We start from the raw sequence: 13,014 nt of genomic DNA, 5'->3' as shown, positions 1-13,014 counted from the left end.
TGCATCATAATGGTGGATGCTTATTACTAATTTGTCCAAAGGCACAAAATACACAGCATGGTGTGATTCCTGAAATATAAACCACAAGTTCACCGGAACGAATGTACCTTCTCGGTGGGGGATGCTGATAATGGAGAAGATGTGCATGTGTCGGAAATGGATAGGATATCTGTGGTTTAAAAGTGCTGTTAAAAAGTGGGCCTGCCGGGCGGTGGTGGCGCACGCCTTTAATCCCAGCACTCGGGAGGCAGAGGCAGGCGAATCTCTGTGAGTTCGAGGCCAGCCTGGGCTACCAAGTGAGCTCCAGGAAAGGCGCAAAGCTACACAGAGAAACCCTGTCTCGAAAAACCAAAAAAAAAAAAAAAGAAAGAAAGTGGGCCTTTACAAAAGGAAAAAAAATCCAGTTATTAAGTACTGAACCAAGTGTCAAATGAGCCAAGTTCTGGTCGTAGTTTAAGCAGCCTCAACCCGTCCCCTACAAATTAGAGATTTCATCGGATCTCCTACATCTCCTGTCTCTTGAATTAATGTTCTCAGTCTTATAATCTTTGAAGTGCAAACAAAAGGCTACCAGAACATTCTGTGCTAGGACAACAAAACAGTTCGGAGTTGTCAAAACGCCCCAGTAAACGAAGCTAGTCTCATGTTTCACAAATGCCTTAGGGACGTATAAATGGAAAGTTTCCAGTAAAATGGAACATTTTGGATTTCTGTAAGAAAACGCATGTTTGTAAGCAATCCTATAATCTTTAAATCCACGAGAGCATCATCAGTGAGAGCAAAACTAAACTGAAAAATCTCCAGAAAACGGGGTCATTTCCAAGCGTGAGAGGACATTAAAAGTGCCCAAGCACTTCAGGACGTCGAACTCAGGATGCCCCACGCACCCGGCCATTTCAACTCCAGTCTATGGTCCAGACGACGCGTGGCCTCGTCTTGAGGCCCGGAGGGAGGTAGGAACCTTTCTGAACCGGGTAAGCAATGCTCCTGACTGAAGGGGCTCCACCGCGGAAGCAAACGGACGCTTCGAAGCCGGGGAGCACTCGCTAGCACCGCACAGGCAGCTCGGCAGGTACCCAGGCGCGGCCGCTCGGGCAGCTGCCTTTGTGGTCAGGCTGGGAAAACGCGGGCCCCGGTCGCACGGGTAGAAACTTGGGCTCGGGAGTCACTAACTTCCGTGGGCGCAGCCGTCTGGAGCACCCCTGCCCCCGCGGTCGGGCTGCGGGCGCCTGGGCCTCGGCCTCTTCGCACAGGCGGCGCCGACGCCGGCCGGCCGGCCCCGCGCTCGCGGCCCCCCGGGGCCCCGCAGCAGAGCCCGCCGACCGACCGCGGCGCCGAGGGCGAGCAGCGCGCACGCGCACCGCAAGGCGCGGGGTCCCTGGGCCCGCAGGTGCGCCGCGGCCGCCGGCCCCGCCGCGACGGGCGACGGCTTCCGCTGGCTCGCCGGCCTCCGGTCCCCGCGCCGTCCCGCCGGTGTTCCCCACCGAGTACTCACCACGCGATTGTCTCGCTTCCCCATGGTGGCCGGCGGGACGCGCGGGAAGCCGCGGACGGAGCAGGCCGGAGAAGAAGCCGAAGCGGCCCGCCGCAAGTCCTCCCACCGCCTCTGCGCCCCGCCCAGAGAGCGGCGCCCCGCCAATCCCGAGCCCGCGTACGGCACAGCGCCCCCTGGCGCTGCGGAGGACAGGCCGGCGCCAGCGCCCGCCGGCCGTTCCCAGGAGCTGCGGCTGCAGGGTTCCTGTGACCACCCACTCCGGGGCAGGAGGGCACGCTCTGTACCCCGTCTCGCCAAGCTCACTCCATTGGGCCTTGGCTTTCTTCCGTTCTTTATGCGCCGAAATACTCATTCTAGGGGAAACTCTTACTGGGCCTGTTGGAAATAAAGTGAGGACCAGCACAAACTGGTCCTACAGAGTCGTTCACCTGGTGGGGGAGAAAGTGCTGTTAGAGACTTAGGTTACTTGTACTGCAAAAGTTCATTCGTTCATCACACGCATTCATTTATTATTTTTTTTAATCATCTACCTTGCATAATTTTCATTAAGAACACTTGCTGCTCTTGCAGAGAAAGTCAAGTATCCACAAGGTGGTTCTCAACTATCTGTAACTCCAATTCCTGGGTTTCTGGTGCCCCCTTCTGACCTCCTTGGGCATCAGGCACATACGGTGCACACACATACATGCAGGCAGCCAAACTACTCATACACATAAAATAAATATAACAACAACAACAACAACAACAACAAAAAAGCCATAAAACTTCAAATAGTGAGGCTGGGTCACGACTAAGATAGTTAAAACACAATCCCTACCATTAAGGAGTCTGTAAGTTTCTAGGGTGAGATAAACACACACAGGTTAGATCTTACTGCTTGGCTGCTATGGCATTATCTGGACTGTCCCAAAACTTCAGAAGAAGTGACCTGGACTCCAGAAAAGAATACACTGTGCACATTGATTATCACAGGCTTGGACATAGTGCTCATAGGTTCATGCCGACACGAGAGCATTAGGAAGGAATTTAAAATCGATCAGAATCCTTTCTGGACTTTTGGGAAATATCATTATAGGGTTTTCATTACACTGAAGAAAATCTTTTAGCTCTGCCCCCCACCCGGGAGGGGTGGGGCTCATGTATATAATCCTAGCATTTGGGAGGCTAGGGGTTGGGTTGGTAGAAATCATAAGTTCAAGGCTATCTTGAGCAACAAAGTAAATGCAAGTCTGGTGTTATTTCTTTTGCTCTTTTTTTTGGGGGGGGGCACCACTCAGCTCCCAAATAAATCACCCCAGAGGCTTATTCTTAATTATGAACGCCGGGCCTTAGCTTGGATTGTTTCTTGCCAGCTTTCTTTAACCTATCTTGTCTACCTTTGCCTGTGGGCTTTTCCTGTTGTCTTCTGTAAACCTTACTCTTACTCCATGGCTCGCTGTGGAGCTGAGTGGCTGGCCCCTGGGTCCTCCTCCTTCTCTGGCAGCTTCCTTTTTTCACCCCTCCATCTCTTTTCTTCTCTTCATTCCAGATTTCTCCTTCTACACATTCTCTCTGCCTGCCAGCCCCACCTATCTCTCTCCCCTGCCTTGCTATGGGCCGTTCAGTTCTTTATTAGACCCTCAGGTGTTTTACATGGGCACAGAAACACAGCTTCACAGAGTGAAACAAAAGTAACACACCTTAAAATAATATTCTACAATGACACATACATACATACATATACACATATATATATATATATAATGTTATATAATTCAGCAGGAATATTTGTGTTTCCCTTAGCTCTTTTTAGCTGACAAATGACCCAGACCTAGAGCAGGTATCTCAGAAGTGGACAGATAAACAGGAAAACTATCCAGGACCCAGTGGGAATAATAAAAAAGCTTTTGGAGTCTGGTGAGAAAGGACTTCATAAAATCTAGATCATTCCAAGTCTTTTCAGAACAAAACTCCCAGCAGCTCTGTGGGAAGACCAAAGTGATGCCTTATACATCGCCCACACATGTGATCTGCTAAGAAACACACTTTCCTTCTAGCAGTGAATTACATGCTGTCCCAAATACTTAAGGCATAGCCAAGAGATTGCATTTCATTTTTCAGTTGGGAAAAATGGAGGGTAGGGGGAAGGCAAGTCATTTATTCCGTGTCTCACAGTGACAAAGCAGAGCTGCTCAGCATTTGGGCCCAAGTGTGTCAAAGATGAAAATGAAGCTTCCCTTACAGCCTTACACTGTCATCGGCGGGGGCAAGGAAGGATGGAAAATTCTCAGGTAGGCTGTGAGCCTGGGCAGACTTCCCACACAAGAGCTGAGAAGGGAGAGAGAACGTCCTGGGTTAAAGGAAGCAGACACAGCCAAGTGTGACAGTGAGGTACTTGTAATGCAAGGCAGGAAGGCCACATGGGGCTGGAGGCAAAGCACCTTGACTGCGAAGGGAAAGTCGTATTTTTATTGTACAGGTAGAGTCTTGAATGGGAGTAGATGAGCAGCTTCAAAAGGTCAAAGCTGTAAATAACAGTAATAATTATATTAACAACCGTCTTAGGTAGAGATTTCCCAAGTGACTAGCATTCACTGATTATAACCTGGGTTGTCTTCTAAATGTAATAATATACTAGTTGACTTTCCTACACGGTGAATTATTTTTGTATGGGTGCTTGAGATTTTAAATGGAAAGAGATGTAGGCAATCTAAAACCTCAAATGTCTGTTGTTTGGGTGTACACATCCTTAGACTGGAGTCGTAAGAGTGACATTTGTTTTTGATAACAGCCACTGCAAGGGTATTAACCTAGGCAGCTCTTTTGTTGGGAGAGATCAAGTTTGATATTTGTGACAAAGGAAATGACTAAGGTATGGCACTCCCATGCTGTGACAAACCACGTAGGAATTTTAAAAGCGAAGGAGAGCTGTATGTGTTGATCTGGGGAAATGGCCATTATATATTATTGGAGAACAATGAACTCTAAGACAGTATAGACCATGGCAGCATGCAGTGAATAAAAGGATGTATCAGAAGGTGGCTCAGTGGGTAAAGAGCTTGTTGTGCAAGTATCAGGACTGGAGTTCAGATCCACAGCACACACCTGGGGGTTGGGTGGGTAGAAGTGGTCCACCAGTAAACCCTAAGCTCTGGAGGTGGATATAAGTTCTCCAAAGCAGGATGGCTAGCTAAACTAGCTGAATTGGTGAGGTGTATGTTCCAGTGAGGGACTCTGTCTCACATGTACCTACCCATAAATGTGCTCCCGCATACATACGAACATGCACATCACACACACACACACACTAAAAAGAAAATATATTGGTTCATGTGCTGTCTAGATTTATGTCAACTTGACACAAGGTTTAGTCATCAGAGAGGAGGAAGCCTCAATTGAGAAAATGCCTCCTTAAGACTGGGCTGTAGGAAAGCCTGTAGGACACTTTCTTAACTAATGACAGATGAGGGAGGGCCCAGCCCATTGTGGGCAGCTACCCAAGGTTGTACCTTGTGCTGGTCATTGGACTTGGTCGTCTATGAGGCACCCAAATGGTGCTAGTTTTGAATGTGAAGGGATCACAGAGAGCAGCTGAGTTTTGGCACTGCATGGCAAGGTTGGAGCCCCGCTCAGAGTCCTGGAGAGGCTTTTGGAGAAAGTCCAGCCCAGTTGCAGCAGAAGACCCCAGCAGTTTGGAGATGCCTGTACCATGGGATAACCACCAAGAACAGCAGCAGGGGTGAGTTGGAGCCAGCTGGAGCCTAGAAGACAAGTTGTGTGTACTGCAGAGGGCAGAGCCAGGGAAGTGACACAAGCCCTTTGGAAAAGTCCAGAAGCTGGTGAGTGCATCCCAGACACTGGATGCCAAGTTACTTAGAGCTGGAGTTTGGTTTTGATTTGATTGTGACTGTGTTCTGGTTCTTCCCTTTTGAAGTAAGAAAGTATTTCACTTATTTTTTGATTTTATAGGAGCCCACAGTTGAGAGACTAGACTTTAAAAAAGATTTTAGAAGCCAGGTGTGGTGGCTAACCCCTTTAATCCCAGCACTCAGGATGCAGAGGCAGGCGGATCTCTGTGAGTTCGAGGTCAGCCTGGTCTACTGAGCAAGTTCCAGGACAGACAGAGCTACACAGAGAAACCCTGACTTGAAAAACCAAAAAAGATGTTAGGTTTTTAAGGTCTCTTTAAAAGAGAATTTGAATTTTAAATAGACTGAATTTAAAGTGTTTAAATTTGTAAAGACTGTGGGAATTTTTAGACTTGGAGTATTTTATATTGCAATGTTCACACTAATGTGTGCTCTTGGGGACGAACAAAAGGAAGGTGGCGGCCTAACAGTGACGTGTCTGTGTGAAGATGAGGTGAGCTGTGCTCTCTAGTTTTATGTCAACTTGACACAAGGCATCAGAGAGGAGGGCGCCTCTACTGAGAAAACGCCTCCTCCTAGGTAAGGCTGCAGGGCATTTTCTGAAGCAGTGATCAATGGGGAATGGCCCAGTTCCTTGTGGGGGGTGCCATCCCTGGTCTGGTGGCCCTGGGTTCTAGAACAAAGCAGGCTGAGCAAGCCATGGGGAACAAGTCAGTAAGCAGCACCCCTCCATGGCCTCTGCATCAGCTCCTGCCTCCAGGTTCCTGCATGTTTGAGTTCCTGTCCTGACTTCTTTTGTTGACGAATAGTGATGTGGACGTGTAAGCCATATAAACCCTTTCCTCCCCAACTTACTCTTGGTAATGGTGTTTTATCATGGCAATAGAAACCCTAACTCAGACAGTTCAGCGTTATGAAATATCCAGCAATTGCTGACCTGTAAGGGTGACAATTCATATTGTTCAGTGTGTGTGTGTGTGTGTGTGTGTGTGTGTGTGTGTGTGTGTGTGTACATGTATGCACACACATACATGTGTGGGTTGCGAATGTGTAGGGCAGAGGTCAACCTCATGTTCAGCCTCAGGAGCCATGCACCTTGCTTTTTGAGACAGTATATCTCATTGGCCTGGAGCTCAACCGTGAGGTGGGGTTGAGTGGCCTGCTGTCCCCAGAGATCTGCTGTCCCCCCCTTCCTCGCACTGGCCTGCAAACACTCACAGCACCCCAGCTTTTCCAAGGGGGCTCTGTGGATTGAACTCTAGTCCTCATTCTTGAGTTGCAAATACTTTACCAGCTGAGTCCATCTCCCCAGTCCTCGCGCGCGCGCGCGCGCGCGCGCGCGTGTGTGTGTGTGTGTGTGTGTGTTTGAATATGTTCTAGAAGTTTTCTGAAAACTCTCCACAAACCCTTACTGGTGAGTACTTCATAATAGTATTAGTGAGTCAAGAAGGTAGACAGAGAAATTTTTATCTCTCATGGATTCTATTCTGGACCACTCTCTGTGGAGACCCGCACTTGTAACTTCCAGATGCAATTTTACCCATGCAGGGTTCGACCAGTAACCTGTCAACACGATCATCTAAGTGCTTTCGGCAGTCCTATTTCTTACTGTACAAAATCTATAAAAGATACATGTTTAAAGAAGTGTGCCACCGAAAACCAAGTACTCATTCACTTCAGTTTGTTTTTCATAAGCCCAGGTTGAGTTCTTTTAGTGGGTAAAGGCAGAGAAAGCTTTCAGAAAGTGAGTCAGACAGGAAAATTCCCCATGCCCATGAGAGCTTCAGCTGCATCAATGGGTCGGGGCTCTGCTGTAATCTTCCTCCGGATCCATCCTTGTCGAAGTGACTCATGAGCTCGGAAAGTCACTGGTCAAACATTCCAAGTTGGCTTTTGTTAGCACTGAACATGACGTCATTAAATCTATTAAGAGTCAGTGTTATTGCTGTGATTTACAGATAAGAACATTTTCAAGCTTGTTGTAGTTTGGATTTTGACAACTACATATGCATGTCAGCATGGCCACAACCAAGCAACGATAAATTTCCAGCTCCCTAAATGCTCCCCCCGTGCCTTTATAGTAGCTTCCTTCCAGTCTCCTAGTCTGCACAAACCTCTCATCTGTTTTCTGTTGATTTAGTTCTGCTTTTACTAGAATTTCATATACATGGGTCTGTGTGTTGTGTGCATTGTGTGTGTATGTATGTGTGCATGTGCAGAAGCCAGAAGTTGACACTGGATGTTTTCTCTATTACTGTCCACCATATTATTGTTGTTATTATCATTATTATTTTGTTGTTGTTGTTTTGAGACAGAGTTTCTCTGTGTAGTTTTGGGGCCTGTCCTGGCTCTTGTTCTGTAGACCAGGCTGGCCTTGAACTCACAGAGATCTGCCTGGCTCTGCCTCCCATATGCTGGGATTAAAGGCCAGCGCCACCACCGCCCGACTCTGTTATTATTTTTGAGACAGGACTTATCATTAAACCTGGAACTCACAGATTCAGCTAGACTGGCTGGCCAGTGAGCTGACTGGGGTCCTCTTGTCGCTGCCTCGCACCTCCAGCCCTGGAGTTATACACAAACATGCCTGACTTCTAACTTGGTGTTGGGGGTAGGCATCAAGTCGTCACACTTGCTGAGCAGGCACTTTATCAAATGAGCCATGTCCCCGGCCCCTGACTGGGTTATGCAGACAGAAACTATCTGTACTATAGGCATATAGTGTAGGCGCAGGCATGAGCTCTCTGGGGAGTGGGCTTAGGCCGTCAGTCTCCTGTGGTGAGTCCTTCACTAATAATTTCTGTTCTACGTAGCAAATCTTTGCCAAAACCCAAATCATGTAACTCTGAGTCTCAGTTGTCCTTTCACATAAAAAGAATTCTGCAGATGCTTAGGTGCTAGTCGTCAAGCTTCCAGAATCTCTTTGTTGCTTGAGAAATTGGGTTTTTTTTCCCCCTTTAGCTCTTGTGTTTAAGCTTGTGGAACTATGAGTATCGAAAAGTTAAAAGAGGGATTTTGGTGGGAATACTCATTGATCCCTTCAATAATATTCACTCAGCATGTACGCATTGGGTGCCAATTCAAGAGCTAAAGGCAGAGTTCACCATAGCAATATAGGTAGTTTTGGAGTCCAAGCAACTCTTAGAAGGAATCAGGATATTTTTATCTTTCCTTTTCTGTCTATAGACAGATTTGCCGTGTTCTGTACAGGAGAAGAAATAGGCCAGCTGCAGCCGGAATTTACAGGTAGGGTGTTGGAGACTATCACCACAGATGGCCTTGGTCCCCACCCAATGAGATGGTTTGCGTCAACGGTGTGTCCAGAACGGCTTTGACGGAGCAAACCGGCCTCCAGGGACCCATTCGTTCTTCTCCAGAGAATGGGATGGTGGTGCTTAGCCTGACTTGTGAAGTCAGTGTAATGCACTGCCGCCGCCTCCCCCCCTCCCCCTCCCCCTTTGTTTTTCCAAGACTGAGGTAGAGTTTCTCTGTGTAGCCCTGGATGTTCTGGAACAATGTAGACCAGGCTGGTTTCAGACTCACAGAGATCTGCCATCCTCTGCCTCCCGAGTGCTGGGATTAGAGGTATGCGCCACCGCCACCCAGCTTGTAATGAACTTCTTAAGATTTATTTCTATTTCATGTGTATGGGTGTTTTGGCTGAATGTAAGTGCACCACGTGTGAAACTCCTGCTGGGGCCACAAGAGGACAATGGATCCCCTGGAATGGTTATGAGCGGTCATATGGGTGCTAGGAACCAAACTGTGGTACTTGGCAAGTGCAGCAAGTGTCCTTAATTGCTGGCTACCTCTCCAGGACTCCCCTTTTAATTTTTAAGAAATATTTTTTGTGTCTGTATGTCATGTACATCTCGGTGCCTGCACAGGGGGCTGATCTACTGGACCTGGAATCACAGGCCAGTAGGAGCTGCCTGACATGGGTGCTGAGATCTGAACTTGGGTCCTCTGGAAGAGCAGTAAGTACTCTTGATTGTTGAGTTATCTCTCCAGCACCAAGGAACTTCTTATTTTTTGAGACAGGGTCTCATTGTATAACCATGACTGGCTTTGAACTATGTAGACCATGCTGGCCTTGAACTCACAGACATCTGCTTGCCTCTGCCTCCACAGAGCTGGAATTTAAGATGTCCACCACCATGCCTGGCAGGAGCAACTTCTTAATGGCATTCAGTCTTAAGAGCATATAGCAGTAACAGTGAAATGATCTATTTGTACACAGCTTTGAAGAAAATGGTTGTTTCATCAGACCTCATTGTAAATGCCGAGCATGTACTATGACTAACTTCTTTTTTTTTTTTTTTGGTTTTCTGAGACAGGGTTTCTCTGTGTAGCTTTGCGCCTTTTCTGGGACTCACTTGGTAGACCAGGCTGGCCTCGAACTCACAGAGATCCGCCTGGCTCTGCCTCCCAAGTGCTGGGATTAAAGGCGTGTGCCACCACCGCCCGGCCTAACTTCTTAATAAGTCACAAAATTTCAATATGTTAATGAAGATTAAGTCTCAGCTTTATAGTATCCATCAGGAATATTTCCCTTATAAATTTAAAATTCAAGTGCAATTTATGGTCTAAAAATATTAAAGGCAAGTCATGTGGGAGCTTCCAGGTGATGCTTGAGGTCTAATTTAAACATATCCACGATTACCCACAATGAAGGGACTATGCATAAGCAGCTCCAGTCCACTTTTGCCTTATTATGTAATAGCTCAGCTATGTCTATTAATTTGCTTCTAATAAGTATACAGTAAATCAAAACTGAGCAAATTCCTTTGTATTGACTATGACTTTACCTCCTGACTCGGTTTTACATACTCACATTCCAGACCAATTCATGTTCTACTATGGGGTTGTGCAATCAACTCTAGCCACACATAATTTTAAAGACCAAAACAGAGAAAAGAGAACGTGTATGAAATACATAGCAATATTTTATGAATTCTGAGTTAGCAGACCTGAAGAATTCCCTGTAAGCTCCCATTAGGATTTGCCTTTGTCTAGGCTGTACGTTGCATTTAACTTTAAAACTCTGCAATATTCATGATGGGTAAATCGAAGCTGAGAACTGAAAATAATAAATGCGACCTCCTGGGACCTTCTCATCTGTTGGTTTTCCCTTGGAAAACAAGTAAGCAGGAATTGGGCTGAACTCCAAAGGGTAAAAATCGGTGACAAGTTATAAGGATCTTGATGGAATTTGAGTGTGGTAGACATAATGGAAGCGTATGTTTGGGCACAGCTTGGGAGGAAAGGATCCAGAATAGCTACATGTGTGGCATGCACGTACCAGGTTGTGCTTTTCTATAGTAATGCTAACCCCAGGCTGTGCCACAGGTCTTCCCGCCATCTTCCGCCTTCCCCTTCATTGGGGGCCTGTAAACATTCAGAGTACGCCTCCCCTGTGACTGGCAACTATAGCTCTTTGAGCGTTCACCAGCCTATTTCTGCAAGAATTCTTTGCTTGAGCGTATGTGCGTATGGGAGCGGAAGTCAGCATCCACGTCCTCCACTGTATCTCCTCCAGGCAGTGTCTCTCACCGCACCTGGCTCAGCGACCGACCAGATGGGCTAAGTCTTTGAATTCTAGGTCAGTGGCTGTCTTTGTCCTCTCCGCAGTACAATCACAGGACTGGGTGACATCACCTGGATTTTATATGGGTGCTGGAGATCCAAACTCAGTCCTCATACTTCCATTTCAGGCACTTTACTGACTGCACCCCATCCCTCAGTGAACTTTACTTCTTAATTTGTGTGTGTGTGTGTGTGTGTGTGGTTCATGCTCATGGGTGTGCAGGTGTGTATCCATGTGCGTATGTGTAAGCCAGAGGAGGGCAGTGGGCTTCCTCCTCTCTGCCTGTTCTTGTAAGGCAGCTCTCTTGCTAACCCGAGCTCACCTGTTAAATTCAGGCAGGGGTCCCACGGAATTCTCAGGCTCCGTCTGTCTCTGCCGTCCAGCGCTGGGGTCACAGGCACAAGCAGCCACACTCAGCTTCTCTACGTGGGGGCTGGGCATTTGAATCTGGTGCCTCCTGTCTGCCCAGCAAGCGCTCCCATCCCAAGTCATCCTCAGCGTATCAAGCCTTATTTCTATGAAGCCCTTGCACATCTCTACAGGATCAGTTTGGTGGCACAAACCTTTTCTCACAGTCCCTTCTCCCAATTGCAAGTTCTTAAGTACTGCTGCCATTTTATTTCTTTCTTTCTATGTAAAAAGCACTTAAAGTAGTCGCCTACTCGGTATTTGTTGAATGAATTGTAAGCGCGGTGAGCTGCTCCTATTTAAAACACATTATTGATAAGGAATCTCTTTAAAACATTGTGCTAACATGTCTATGACGTAATAATATCACTGAAAATAAATTCATTTCAGTAAAAAGGCAATCAGGTGGGAGGGTAATACATCTCTCAAGAAGGAGTCTGAAACGGCTGTTTTTAATTGCTACCAATATTTTTATTGTAAGAAATACAAAAGGTATGACAAACGTAGAAACCATTTTCTGGTTTTGCTTCAACCAATTCAGCTGGCACACAAGTGAATCCAATGGACAGTGACCTTTGAACAATGGTTTTGAAAAGCAACGAATTCAATTACCTGACAATAAATACCTAAATTTGCAGTCTAGCACCCAGTAGAAATCCAGTTTCCAAAGGAGTATTGATCTGTAACCCTCCTCATTTCCTGCCCGTTTCCTTCCCTACCAACACAGACACAGAATGAATACTGTAGCCCCCCTCTCCAGGGAAGTCCCGGGTTAAGATGCCCTCAGGAAGCCTGGAGTCACCCCTTCCCCAAACTGCTTTTAAAATGGACTTCTAGTGACGGGAGATTTGGTAGAAGCTGTGGTCTTTGGATGACAGAGACACACCACACACCTCTGCTTCCCCATTCTTCTCAGTGGAAAGGGCTCGGGTAAACTGACCAGTATTTCCATCTGCTTCAAAGAAGGGAGCAACAGCCTTCAGCTCAGGCTGTGAAGGGCAGCCTTGGAGATATCCTTTTATGCTTTTCCTCAGGAGGCTTCCTGTGTGGAGTGGGGTGTCACTAGAGTGACACAGGTCTACTGGCCCATCCATTCCTTTGCTATGTGTTCCCCAGGGTCCTTTTTCTGAGGGCTGGTTACCTGGATAGGTAGGGCTGCCACAAAGGATGAGCCACACCCACCCTTGAGTATACAGCACACGGTTGGTTCACAGACCCTTCAAAGAAAGGTCCCTGGGTGAACCTGGCAGGCCGGCCTGGTAACCCCACCTAGCGGGCACAGAGAAGAGCCGAAGCAACGCCATCTCCAGGACTCCTGCCCTGTGCTTCTAAGACTGTGTTCTAGGCCGTGAGCTCCCACACCGATTCTTTGACCTGTTGAACCCAGAGCACCAAAACAGAGTGTTCTGTAGCGATGTGAGCAAACGGAACAAGAACAATTATGCACCTTGAGGGAATGTGCACCCTGATGTCTGCACCGTGAAATCAAAACAGCAGAATGAGTTTCAAGTATGAAGAAACACAGGAAAAGCAGAGCCTGCAGATGGACAGCATACAGCAGCAGCCTGGAATGTTTTTCCCTGGGAGCACAGCCAACACTGAACACTGAATGATGACTGGGTTTAAAGATCAGGACGCACAAACATGCCGGGGGGCATTTATGGCTGACAGCATGA

General features: G+C 47.3%; 1 protein-coding gene across 1 annotated transcript in view; it reads right to left on the bottom strand.

Moving 5' to 3' along the window:
• The window catches only part of Fam133b (family with sequence similarity 133 member B), a 32,327-nt gene extending 20,956 nt beyond the window's left edge, over positions 1-11,371 (bottom strand). Inside the window, exons 1-4 of the mRNA XM_028861989.2 lie at positions 11,253-11,371; positions 3,916-3,999; positions 3,725-3,824; positions 1,496-1,825 (exon numbers count right to left, since the gene is read on the bottom strand). Coding sequence (XP_028717822.1) covers positions 1,496-1,825; positions 3,725-3,824; positions 3,916-3,999; positions 11,253-11,371 — 633 coding nt within the window. The remainder of the gene's footprint in view (positions 1-1,495; positions 1,826-3,724; positions 3,825-3,915; positions 4,000-11,252) is intronic.
• Between the last annotated feature and the right edge of the window lie 1,643 nt (positions 11,372-13,014).

The sequence above is a fragment of the Peromyscus leucopus genome, chromosome 3, assembly GCF_004664715.2.
Source record: "Peromyscus leucopus breed LL Stock chromosome 3, UCI_PerLeu_2.1, whole genome shotgun sequence".
Classification (NCBI taxonomy): domain Eukaryota; kingdom Metazoa; phylum Chordata; class Mammalia; order Rodentia; family Cricetidae; genus Peromyscus; species Peromyscus leucopus.
This window is presented reverse-complemented; position numbering and strand designations above follow the sequence as displayed.